Here is a 12,506-nt window from a genome sequence, read left to right as displayed (position 1 = left end):
CCTGACATCTGCAACAACACACTGCTCATAAAATCTGGAGAAAGCAGATGTTGTGTAAACCAGGTTTATCTGAAAAAGAAGAGTCCAGGCACCTGAAGTATTTCATACTCGGCTTCCGTTTACCGTATCTTACATGTTGTAGGCCCAGGCTCTGACGGTCAACAAGGAGAAGTGTCATCCTCAAAATAAAGGCCCCTAATCCCACACCAGACATTATTTCTTGAATTCAAATAAATTCTTACTTCCTGCAAACATCTCGGGTGACTGACTTTTATTCTGCTATCTGTGAAGAATCAGTGACCTTCACTCATTTATTGCTCTCTTTAAATGCAAGCTTAGCTTCTGCATTCTTCCCATCCCAGAGGTTAATTTTCTCCACAGTTAGGAAATCAGACTCATTTAAGCACATTTTCACAGTACAGTGTCGGACCCAACGTCTTTTCTATCAGGGCACCAGCGTTGACTATTCTTAAAGACACATTCCCATGTTAGCCACTAGGGGGCGAGTGGTACCCACAGCCAAGTCTACCAGCCCCTTCAGAACAAACTCTAGGGAAGGGACCTAGCCCTTCCCAAACTGCGTCATTTGGTCTCAAAGGAGAGTTCTATTTCAATCGATTTACCTTCTTGGCCCTCATCCAGCATTTCTAAAAAGCACACGCACTCTCTTCTCCCAAGTCATCTTCTCTGGTATCCCCTTCCTACATAATTTGAAAACCACCTACATAATTGCCCATGATTACAAAAACAATGTTTTTAACCCTTAGAAATTACAAAGTGTAGTGGAAACTATGAGCTGAGGAGTTTAAATTCACTGTGCGACACAGAACAAGGCTAACCCTGTTTGGCCTTCGCGGTTGCTGTTTTCTTTTCCTCTCACCTACCAAGCGGTAATCAAAACACCCACCTCTGGGGGATAATTTGAGAAATCATTGGTATATAGTCATATGCCACATGACATTCTGGTCAGTGAATAAGATTAAGATTTTATCCATAAAATAAAAAAAAAAGTTGAGAGAGCTTTTTTTTTTCCACATTGGAGCATGGGGGCGGAGGGAGAAATTCTATCTTATAGCCAAGATGCGCAAAATTTCATGTTTTCCTCTGACAGCTTCCTTTGTCTACCCCACCCTTTACTTCCCTAAACCCTGCTCACCTGTGACACCTGTGGTCCCCTGCAGCTCCATCCCCCGCTGCCCCCCAAACGCACTCTAACCCCTTCTGCCCCCATCACCTCACCACTTGCTGCACAGTGCGTGCCACGGAAAGAAATTCCCTGGACTGCTTTTGTCGGTATTCCGGCAGAAATTCAATGTTGGTGATGCGAAACATCCCGGCGAAGTAGAAAGCATCTTTGCTTTCTGTCTTACCTGTAAAACGGGAGAGAACGTGACTGGGAGGCTTTCCCAACTGTGTGGCAGTAAGGAATTGTCAGAGCTGTGTCCCTGTGAGGCTCCCAAAATAGTTATTTTAGGCAGCTACACATCTAACTAGTTTAGAGCCCGTCAGTTTTAAATGTAGTAAACAACATCCATTTCATCAGCAGCAAATAAACATATCTCAGAATATTTCTTCAGTCTGCTCTGGCAACTACTTACGAGCAAGATTAAAAGGATCTCATGGCCCTCGTGTGTTACTTTATTGTGGCCCATATATACCCCACTTTATCATAATTTCTCCCTGTCTCCTGTATGGGCTCTCTGAAGGAAAAAAACAGTAATTTATGTGGATTCCTCAGTCTCTCTTGTAGGCAGTGCCTGGCTGAGAGAGAGAGAGAGAGAGAGAGAGAGAGAGAGAGAGAGAGAGAGAGAGATTCCCACTCAGCACAAGGCCCAGCACATGGAAATGCTAGATAAATGATGGCTAGATTAAAAAGTTGCAACATCTGTGAGTGATAGGAAACAGCTTCCCTTGTAAGATCCATCCTAGGTCACTTTAGCCCCAGGAAGTGCAGGGAGGCTGGGGAGGGGAGCAGGCAGCTCAGGGTAAGGTCCAGGGACTTGAACTCCTGTCCTCGGTTTGTTTTTCAGGTAACGTGAACTTGGACTGGGCACCCTGCCTCTGGCCTACCATCTACAACAAGAGTTTCGTTTGTCTGTTTTTTTCCCAGGGAAGTGCTTTGTATTTCGTTCCAGAAGCTCACACATCCGTCTCATATCAGTACACGTGCTAGAGTCAGAGCAACGGCCATGCAAGGAAGATCAATTTCGCAGTAAATCAGACTCCGTTTACCTAACTCTTCAGCTCAGCCTGTAGACTGCTCCGTGGGCTCCCTGTTTATCTGTCTACCCCCTTTCTCAAGGCCACCCTCTGTGCCTTTCAGGATCAAAACTAACCCGTTTTCTATGGAAAAATTCATGTATCAAAACTATCAGTTTTCTACTGAAAAACTCTTACTTGTCCATACCAGTCTCCCGTTGCTTGTACTGATCTGTTCCCATAAGTGGCTTTCTCTGATTTTTATACAGGCAACAAATTACATCTGCAGGAGGATATTCTAAAACTTTGTATAAAAATGTTAGAACAGTGCAACTGTTTCTCTGGGGAACAGAGAGAAATGACGGCAAACAAGCTGCTTTGTTCTGAGTTGGGGTCGTGTGTGTTTGTCTAAAGGGCCCATTGACTTGACTTCCCCCTCTGTCCTCAAGGACAGAGACTGCATCTTGCTCACCACTCTGCTCCCGTGCCTACCACAGGATCCAACACATAATGGGCAGTCTCAAGATGTGTCAAATGAATGTTCAGGCACCAGTTCATGAAGCCTTCTCTGGATGCCTTCCCTGGGCAATTTGGATGTCTCTCTGATGTGATCACAGGACAATAGTTTAAGCAAAAAATTCAATTCACACCTCTCTCCAGCATGGAACTGTCAACTTTCTGAAAGTAGAAAATGCATCTGTGGGCTGGGTGCGGTGGCTCACACCTATAATCCCAGCATTTTGGGAGGCCGAGGCAGGCAGACTATGAAGTCAAGAGATTGAGACCATTCTGGCCAACACGGTGAAACCCCGTCTATACTAAACATACAAAAATTAGCTGGGCATGGTGGCACGCACCTTTAGTCCCAGCTACTGTGAAGACTGAGGCAAGAGAATCGTTTGAACCCAGGAGGCAGAGGTTACAGTGAGCCGAGATCACACCACTGCACTGCAGCCTGGTGACAGAGCCGGACTCTGTCTCAAAAATAAATAAACAAATGAAATAAAGAAAATCCATGAGCTTTCTGAAGGTAGGAGATGCATTGTGGTGTGTCTGATTCCCTACATTATGCCAAGAAAATCACAGGTTATCAATTTGTACGCATATAAGTGACCTGAACTATCCAAGACAATATTCATTCATTCTTTGCCTACGAATCTTCCCTTCCAATCAGGTTTTCATTTCTCTGAAAGTACATCTAGGAAGACTGTTTCTCTACTCATAACACTTCTGTCACCAAATGTAGCAGGGACTGGGGGTTCCCACACCAAGCAGTTCTCCAGTTATTTGCAGACACCAACTGGATGTCCCATGACTCCATTCAACTCTGACACCAGCTACCAAGAGTTTGTGTCAGATCCCAAAGGTTAAAGGCTTCTTCCCACGAGACCGCTTTCCACTGAAGGTGCTGGCAGGTCCCCAGGCTACCCACACTGCTGTCCAAATTGGCTGGTGTCATATAGCCCTCAGGTTTCATGATTTACTCTAGACTCTCAGAACTCAGAGAAACACTTTACTTACTGTTACTACTTTATTATAAAGGATACAAATGATCAGCCAGATGAAGAAGTACCTGGGGTGAGGTCCAGAAGGGTCTCTAGAGCAGGAGCTTCTGTCCCTGTGGAGGTGGAGCATGCCACCCTCCCAGCAACTGGATATGGTCACCAACCTGGAAGCTCCTTGAACCCCATCATTTAGCGTTTTTATGGAGGTCAATTTGAGATCATTGGCCATTTGTGATTGAGCTCAATCTTCAGTCCCTCCTGAAAGTTACAATTCTCTAAGCGTGTGGTTGGTTTCTCTGGTTACCTAGGAGCTTCCAGCCACCAGTCACTAACATATAAAAGGACATTCTTAGAAGCTCTGTGTTAGGAACTGGGGACTGAGATCACCTATTATAACAAAATGTATATAAAACGAAAGATGCTCCTGTCCTTCCTATCACTCGGGAAGTTACAGAGCGCTAGAAGCCCCGAGTCAGGGGCACAGAGTAACTACGTATTTCACATTGTGTCAGGGTGCATGTACTTTGTATCAGATATATTAACATGTATAGGATGGCAACTCTAATACGAGTCAACAAAGGCTAGTCTTACTGTGTCGCATACGTGAGAACTCTACAGGAAAGGGCTCAGTGATGACACCCGTCCAAACGGATCAGTCAGATCAACAAACACGTAATAACAGAGGAGAGAAAGATGCATGTGCAAAATGGAGCTCAGAGAGCTGGAAATTCAAGGTTGCCTAGAAACAAGTGGTGGGTGGAATGAGGAAATGAGACAGCTTAGCATTCCATTAAGTTTTTTAAAGCTACAAATGCATTACATTTCTGAACCAGTCAAAATCTCCTGAGCGTCACTCTCAGCTCTTCCCATCCTATCCCCAGTCTCCTCCTCTTTCTCTCCTATGGGAAGAATGGTGTTGGTAAAAAAAAGAAATGAGAAAGACAATTCTAGCTTATGTCTCCCTAAAACATCAGCACCAGGCTGGGTGCCGCGGTTCACACATGTAATCCTAGCACTTTGGAAGGCCAAGGTGGGAGGATCGCTTGAGTACAGGAGTTTGAGACCAGCCTGGGCATCGTAGTGAGACCTCTGTCTCTACAACAAATTTTAAAAATTAGCCCAGGTGTGGTGGTATGTCCCTGTGGTCTCAGCTACTCAGGAGGCTGAGGCAGCAGGATTGCTTGAGCCCAGGAGTTCAAGGTTGCAGAGAGCTGTGATTGTGTCACTCTATTCCAGCCTGAGTGACACAGCAAGACCCTGTCTCAAAACAAAATAACAAAAAACCATCAACACCAGTTTTGGAAATGGTGCATCTATGTTGGAAAGAGGAAAATCCCATTAAAAACACCTGTGTTAGGCCGGCATTGCTAAGGCGAGATTCTCACCGTAAGCCCTAACCCCAAAGAAACAGAGATTTTTAACTTACTGATGTAGAGCCACAGAAGTGTCCAGGCTATGACTGCTAGAATGAATAAAAATGCTGTGAAGAGAATGATCTTATTTTGTACATTCCAAAAGGGAACTTTCTTCTTGCATTGTTTCTTGGCTTTGGATTTGCCAATGGGCTTTTGCAGTGTTCGTCTTCCTGGCAACGGTGGTCGTCTTCCTGGCAGCTTCTTTTGGACACTGACCACTTGGACTGAGATATTGGATATCTTTAAAAAAAAAAAAGATCCATTACCAAGTAGAAGTAGTCTAAAGCTTAAATGAAACTAACCAGTCAGGAGGCGTCGGTGCTGAGAGCCTAACTACAACTAAGCATTCTGACTTATGTGAGTATATCCAATTATTAAGTATAAGTCGATTTGCACCAAGTCACAAAATGAAGACCAGATAAACTAGACATTATATACGAGCCCCAGTGAAATGGTTTCCAGGTTCTTTCCTCAACTCTCCAACTCTGTTGAAGGGACGCTGTGGAGGAGAGGCCCAAATTTCATGGGGTAAAGTAGACTAGAGGACTTGAAGGCTGAGAGATTAAGGTTAAGATTCTATGTGGGTAGATTCATGTGTGTACACAGTCTTTTTTTTTTTCTTTTTTTTTGAGACAGAATTTCACTCTTGTTGCCCAGGCTGGAGTGCAATGGCATGATCTCGGCTCAGTGCAACCTCTGCCTCCTGCATTCCAGCGATTCTCCTGCCTCAGCCTCCCAAGTACCTGGGATTACAGGCACCTGCCAGGCAATCCTGTATTTGTAGTAAAGACGGGGTTTTGCCATGTTGGTCAGGCTGGTCTTGAACTCTTGACCCCCTTGGCCTCCCAAAATGCTAGAATTACAGGCGTGAGCCACCACGCGTCACCACACTCCTTTTTGTGTATGTGTGTTTCACATATGTGTATTATAGTGCTTTCCTCTCACAATCTATTATTTCTGGGCTGTATTGAAAATAAGAAGTGAGTCCCCCACAGAAGTGAATTGATTTCCTAGTTACAGCTTCATGACTGTGGTAGGAAGGAAAGTAAAAGTGATATGATAATTTGCTTAGGGTTGTAGGTTAGGAGTTGAATGTTTGTTTACCATTGCCAGCCACTGACCTAATTAGTGACTCAGTTTCTCAATTATAAATGAAAGAATTATTTAAAAGTAAATCAAAGAATGAAATAGAAGACTCACTCGATTAGAAAACTGTTGGTTGAAGTGTATCCATGTGCATAGTGTTATGTGCCACAGTGAAATATACATTATTTAACTGTTTCCCTTCCTCCTCTTTTATTTTCTTGTCTACCCTCTGCTATTTGATGCTGTGAATTCTTTAATAATGTATTCAAGAGTTTAGCTTCTTTTAAGGAGAGATTTATACATGTCAGGGTAACTAAACTCCGGAGATGAAATAGCTTTTAACCACACATTCTCTTAAAGGCAACAGTCTGGAATGCCAGTTCCAAAGAAACCATCTCCCTTTCGCGCTGTCCTTACGAGTTCTCTCCTCTTTTTCGTTCCCCTCACTTTTCTCTTCAAAATTCATGCCCTCCAGTCTTTAATCCTGCCAATTAATGAAATAATATGTGGCCACGAACACTCTGAATTATTCATGGCTCCTTCATTCTTTTTGCCAAACACCTTGTCAACCCCTGGAGTGAAATGTCGCCTGTATCCCTTCTGGTGAAACTGAACTAGACCAGACATCATTTAATGTGGTGTCCTGCAGGAATGAGGGTGGAGTGTCTGAAGAGAGAAGCTTTCCATTGCAGAATGAGTTGATGGTGTCACGCTACTTTCAAGCACAACCCAAAAGAAGTAAAGAAAGAAACACGTAGAAATGTCAGTACGTGAACCAACAAGGCCAAGGTTGGAGCTTTAAGTGCAGAAACACATTATAGGCAGTCTCAGTTAGCACTGATTAAATTTTAAAGTGGAATTTGTGTAGAGATCACTACGATTTCCCTCGAGTTTTAGAAAAATAGCTACAAATCAATTGTCAAGTACAGCACTTTATATTAAACTCACATTTGTAAAACCCATTAAGTAACATAAGAAGATAAAATATTTTATTATTGTTTCCTTCATTTATATAAGGTCATATAATCTCATTTTACTAACAAGGTCACTGATAAATGGCATTGAAGTGAGAGAGAAAGTTTCTCACCCTGTACTTACTTTCAGGTCAGCAGGTGTGGCTGAAACGTCGCTGTTTTCTTTGTCCATAGTTAGGTGTTTTGTGTGATCACCCAGGGTGTCTCAAAGCCAGTTTTCACCCCTTATATGCTGTCTGGAGAAGAATGGAGAGAACCGTCACCGCATTAAGCCAGCTTTCAGAGGAGTGGAATCAATTTACCTCCAGCGGGTTCAGTTCAGAAACTGAAGCCGCCTCATTGCTATATTGTAAATGTTAAAGGGACCTAGCACTCAGCTTTGCACCCCAAACTCAAGGTTTCGTGTAACTTTATTAGGAGTCAGGCCCTTCAGAGTACAGCCAGCCTCAAGGCAAGGTTTTCTTATAAGAAACACAATCCCATGATCCAGAAACATTTAAAAGTCATTATAATTTTTACTTGGGTCTCCTGAAGGATACGTAGAGGTCTGACTGACAACCCTCAGCACTATGGCTGAGAAGTCCTCACACCTGATGTCTCTTGCTTGGCATCTCCTGCCTGCTCCAGAAGACTCACTCTTCAGTCCTGCTCCCAACTCCCCAGCCATGCTTACTGAGAACCTGTATCCAAGGGGACGTTTTTTCCATTGGTCTCCCCATACTTCCCCCAGTCAGTCCTCAATAAACCTGGAGCCCCTCCGCTGTCCCCTCCGCTGTGGAGCCCCGGTTTCCATTTCCCCCTTTCTTCCTAATGTCAGTCTGAATTAGACCCATCATGGAAAGGATAATCCTGAGAAGCAGGGTCAGAATTTTTCTTAGCAGACGGGAAGGAAAAGGCAGGGATTGCTGGAACCTCGTCACCCTGTGACACTGGGCATCAACAGAAAGCTGATCTGTCACACTCTAAAGGAGAAACCACCGTTCTGCTGATCCAGACACAACCTTCGGCATTGCTCAGGGGCTGGGCGTACGACAAGCGAGGGACCGCCTGCTGAAAGTGCTGTAAGATCGGTGGAGTTACCTCACACCTGAAATTTGATCTAACTTGGGGAAAATGAGACAGAGCGACAAAAAGAAAAAAAAGAGATTAAGTCATGTTGTAAAATTTGCCTCCTCGGTTTTGTTATTTATTATTCACACTGATGAAATTGCTAATAGTGGTTTAGGCTTTATAATATTACTTTTAATGGCTCATCTTTCCTGTATTATTTCTCTACTTATTTCTAGAACTAACTCATATTCCACCAATATAAATAAAAAATATATACTTAGCAATGGCCACTGACAAAGACTCTTTCCATGACCAAAGAGAGCTCAGGTTCCTCTGAGCTCTCTTTTCAACTAGACCTTGTCCTTGGGCCCTGTCTGTGGCCTATGTGGTCAGTTTAGCAGGAATCCCCATACCCTTGATATCTGATCACCCTTGAGTTTTTTTCTTTTTTCTTTTTTTTGAGACGGAGTTTTGCTCTTGTTACCCAGGCTGGAGTGCAATGGTGCGATCTCGGCTCACCGCAACCTCCGCCTCCTGGGTTCAGGCAATTCTCCTGCCTCAGCCTCCTGAGTAGCTGGGATTATGGGCACGTGCCACCATGCCCAGCTAATTTTTTGTATTTTGAGTAGAGACGGGATTTCACCATGTTGACCAGGATGGTCTCAATCTCTTGACCTCGTGATCCACCTGCCTTGGCCTCCCAAAGTGCTGGGATTACAGGCTTGAGCCACCGTGCCCGGCCTCTTTTTTCTTTTTCATTCAAGAGTGGCCTTGAAATACCCCTGACATCTAATCAAGTTATTTATCCCCTACCCTTGGTGTGTAAGTCCCTGGCTGCCTGTAACAAGAACCCTGACTGTCCAGTTTAGCAAGCATGCCCCTACGCTTGATGTTTCCCTTAGTCATTTCCATCCATGGACCCCCTCGCTCTGCGCATTGGCTACTAATCCCCAGCTTTCTTTGCTGTATTTGAAATCTAGCTCAGCTCTATATCGAATTCACTTTCTCCTGTTGCAACAGTGCTGAGGAAAATCTGTCTCTACAGCCTTTAACTGGCGTCCCACAATCTTGTTTCCCTTTCACACCTCCAAGGCTGAAAAGAAGCAGCAAATAACAGGAGGCTCTGCTTAAGTGTGCAGAATTTAAAAGCAACCATAAAACCAACCGAAGGCTGCTTTTCACTCTCGCCATGCCGGCAGTTCTGGGTAATGTCAGTGACAAAATACTTCTCCCTAAAAAAAATATATATGCATATATTTGATATAATGCCTGTGGGATTACATATTCCTGCATTTAATATATATGTATTTGGTATAATGCCTGTGGGATTACATATTCCTGCATTTAAAGGGAGGATTTGAAGCAAGCAATAATAGCACAATGTAAAGACCAAGAAACAGAACTTCAGTTATTTCATTTGTCCTTCTACGTGACCACTGAGTTAATTTATACCTAAAATTTAATACGGTTACACAAAGTATGAACTGCAAGGTGTAATATTTTTGTATGTAATAATCTGTATGCAATATGTATGTTGCTAATTTTATTTTTGCTAGCATAATTATATATACAAAGTTGACTAAAATTTTTCTCATCAGTGTTATTATTAGTTTTATTTTATAATTCTTACTGAAAAAAAATTTACTATATAGGGGAAGAGATTGTTAAGAAATGATCCACTCTAAGGAGGAGCAGCCTCTGAGTATCTGGGAAGCTTCTGCAGGGTCGACAGTGTGAAGGACCCACCGCAGGGTGTCGCTGGCACCGCCTGGTCCCTGGTGAGCCCATCGGTCGGCAGAGCTCATGCCCACATCCCCAGATTAGTCCAGGGGATCCAGGCACTGCCTCGACTGCAGCTCTTCCAGATGCATGGATGTCACACTGCAGCCCATGCCATGCATGGCAGCAGAGGCACCTGCTGTACTTCTGCAGGAGCCAAGTGGTGCAGAGCCTGGGCCACTGCTCCAAGTAGCTGGGCATCCTCATAGCTAACTACCCAGAACAAATGGTACATAACCTTCCAACCGGTGTAGCCACTGCATTTTTCATGGGTGGGCCAGTTGGGAAGCAGTAATGTCCATAAGATGGTGGTGAACATAGGGTGAAATCCATAAACAAAAATACAAAATAAAAAAACCACAGAGATGCCTACCATGCATGCTTTGTTTGTTTGTTTGTTTGTTTTTCTTTTTTTTTTTTTGAGATGGAGTTTTGCTCTTGTTACCCAGGCTGGAGTGCAATGGTGCGATCTCGGCTCACCGCAACCTCCGCCTCCTGGGTTCAGGCAATTCTCCTGCCTCAGCCTCCCGAGTAGCTGGGATTACAGGCACACGCCACCATGCCCAGCTAATTTTTTGTATTTTTAGTAGAGACGGGGTTTCACCATGTTGACCAGGATGGTCTCGATCTCTTGACCTCGTGATCCACCCGCCTCGGCCTCCCAAAGTGCTGGGATTACAGGCTTGACCGTGCATGCTTTTCAAGAGGACTTCTGGAATCGTGTTCGCAGCCACCGCCGCGCCGCCGTGGTTCTCCAAGGCCAGCGCCGCCTCTCGCTCGCCGAGCTCCAGCCGAAGGAGAAGTGGGTAAGGGCGTCTCTATACCATGGCTGGTACAAAGCAGACTGCCCGCAAGTCTACCTGTGCTGAAGCACCCAGGAAGCACCTGGCTACAAAAGCCGCTCGCAAGAGTGCGCCCTCTACTGGAGGGGCAAAGAAACCTCATCGTTACAGGCCCGGGACTGTGGCACCCCGTGAAATTGCAGGGGGCAGCTGGGGAGAGACAGCACGGGGAGAAATGCCAGATATGGGTGAAGGGGAGGAAGGCAGCAACTCTCACAGCCACGTGTGTACCTATGCAACTATCTTGCATGATCTTCACATGTACCTCAAAACCTAAAATGCAATTAAAAAAAAGAAAAAAGAAGACGTCCACTGAACTTCTGATTCGCAAACTTCCCTTCCAGCGTCTGCTGCGAGAAATTGCTCAGGACTTTAAAGCAGATCTGCGCTTCCAGAGCGCAGCTACCGGTGCTTTGCAGGAGGCCAGTGAGGCCTATAGGGTTGGCCTTTCTGAAGACACCAACCTTTGTGCTATCCATGCCAAACGTGTAACAATTATGCCAAAAGACATCCAGCTAGCACGCCGCCTACGTGGAGAGGGGGCTTAAGAATCCACTACGATGGGAAACATTTTATTCTCAAAAAAAAAAAAAAAGAAAATTCTCTTCTTCCTGTTATTGGTAGTTCTGAACTTTAGGTAATTTTTTTTCCATGGGGTCAAAAGGTATCTAAGTATATGATTGCGAGTGGAAAAATAGGGGACAGAAATCAGGTATTGGCAGTTTTTCCATTTTCATTTGTGTGTGAATTTTTAATATAAATGCGGAGACGTAAAGCATGAATGCAAGTTAAAATGTTTCAGTGAACACGTTTCAGCGGCTCAACTTTGCGATAATTATAAATAAACCTGTTAAATTTTTCTGGACAATGCCAGCATTTGGATTTTTTTTTAAAACAAGTAAATTTCTTATTGACGGCAACTCAATGGTGTTTGTAGCATTTTTACCATACGGTAGATTCCATCCATTCACTATACTTTTCTGAGTTGTCCTGCATGCACGTACATGTTTTTAATGTTGTCTGTCTTCTGTGCTGTTTCTGTAAGTTTGCTGTTAAAATACATTAAACTATATATATATATATATATAAAAAAAGAGGACTTCTGGCTGGGCACAGTGGCCCACACCCGTAATCCCAGCACTTTGAAAGGCCCAGACAGGAGGGTCACTTGAAGCCAGGCGTTTGAGACCAGTATGGGAAACCTAGCAAGATCCTGTTTGTACAAAAAAAAAAAAAAACAAAAAGAAAGCAGGGTGTGGTGGTACACCATAAATTCCAGCTACTCTTTGGGAGGTGAGGTAGTAGGCTCTCATGGGCACAGAACTGAGGCTGCAATGAACTCGGACTTCCATGGAGAAATCCTCCATGTGGCTATCGTTGGCTACCTCATAAAGGAAATGACTAATCAGAAAAGAACTTCTTGGGTTCTTTATAGTCACTTGTTTCAGCAATCCACGGTGATATTGAGAAAACTAAGAAACCATTCATTTGCCAGAATATTTGAAAGGCAAAGAAGACAATTTCTTTCAGGTTCCTAAAACCAAAATGGTGAATGGCCACTGACGAAAAAAAATCATCTTATTTATTCATTCCCTGTTTTCTAGTGAAAACATAACTGATCATAACTGTGCAATCTCATCTTGGCTGTATTTTAAA

The 12,506-nt window shown here is 43.9% G+C and overlaps 2 protein-coding genes across 8 annotated transcripts in view; one reads left to right on the top strand and one right to left on the bottom strand.

Annotated features, from left to right (window-relative positions):
* The window catches only part of TMPRSS7 (transmembrane serine protease 7), a 35,390-nt gene extending 27,958 nt beyond the window's left edge, over positions 1–7,432 (bottom strand). Inside the window, exons 1-4 of one of the 7 annotated variants that reach the window (XM_035274462.3) lie at positions 7,304–7,432; positions 5,131–5,359; positions 1,240–1,370; positions 2–69 (exon numbers count right to left, since the gene is read on the bottom strand). In XM_035274462.3, coding sequence (XP_035130353.3) covers positions 2–69; positions 1,240–1,370; positions 5,131–5,359; positions 7,304–7,351 — 476 coding nt within the window. In that variant the 5' untranslated portion in view covers positions 7,352–7,432. Of the gene's footprint in view, position 1; positions 70–1,239; positions 1,371–3,772; positions 3,990–4,295; positions 4,418–5,130; positions 5,360–7,303 lie in introns of those variants that run through there. The other 6 variants (XM_035274455.3, XM_035274456.3, XM_035274457.3 and 3 more) reach the window with 6 other exon arrangements.
* A 3,169-nt stretch (positions 7,433–10,601) lies between these two features.
* On the top strand, positions 10,602–11,398 carry LOC100393117 (histone H3.3A-like). Its single transcript, XM_078352334.1, has 2 exons — positions 10,602–10,988; positions 11,143–11,398. Exons 1-2 carry the CDS (start codon positions 10,834–10,836, stop codon positions 11,396–11,398), a joined length of 411 nt encoding a protein of 136 aa, XP_078208460.1. The 5' UTR covers positions 10,602–10,833.
* The last annotated feature ends 1,108 nt before the right edge of the window (positions 11,399–12,506 follow it).

Source organism: Callithrix jacchus, chromosome 15 (assembly GCF_049354715.1).
Source record: "Callithrix jacchus isolate 240 chromosome 15, calJac240_pri, whole genome shotgun sequence".
Taxonomy (NCBI): Eukaryota; Metazoa; Chordata; class Mammalia; order Primates; family Cebidae; genus Callithrix; species Callithrix jacchus.
This window is presented reverse-complemented; position numbering and strand designations above follow the sequence as displayed.

Coding starts and splice junctions, on each gene's coding strand:
- LOC100393117 (XM_078352334.1), top strand. CDS start 10,834: ATGGCTGGTACAAAGCAGACTGCCCGCAAGTCTACCTGTGCTGAAGCA. Junction 10,989..11,142: donor ACTGTGGCACCCCGTGAAAT/TGCAGGGGGCAG, acceptor GCAATTAAAAAA/AAGAAAAAAGAAGACGTCCA.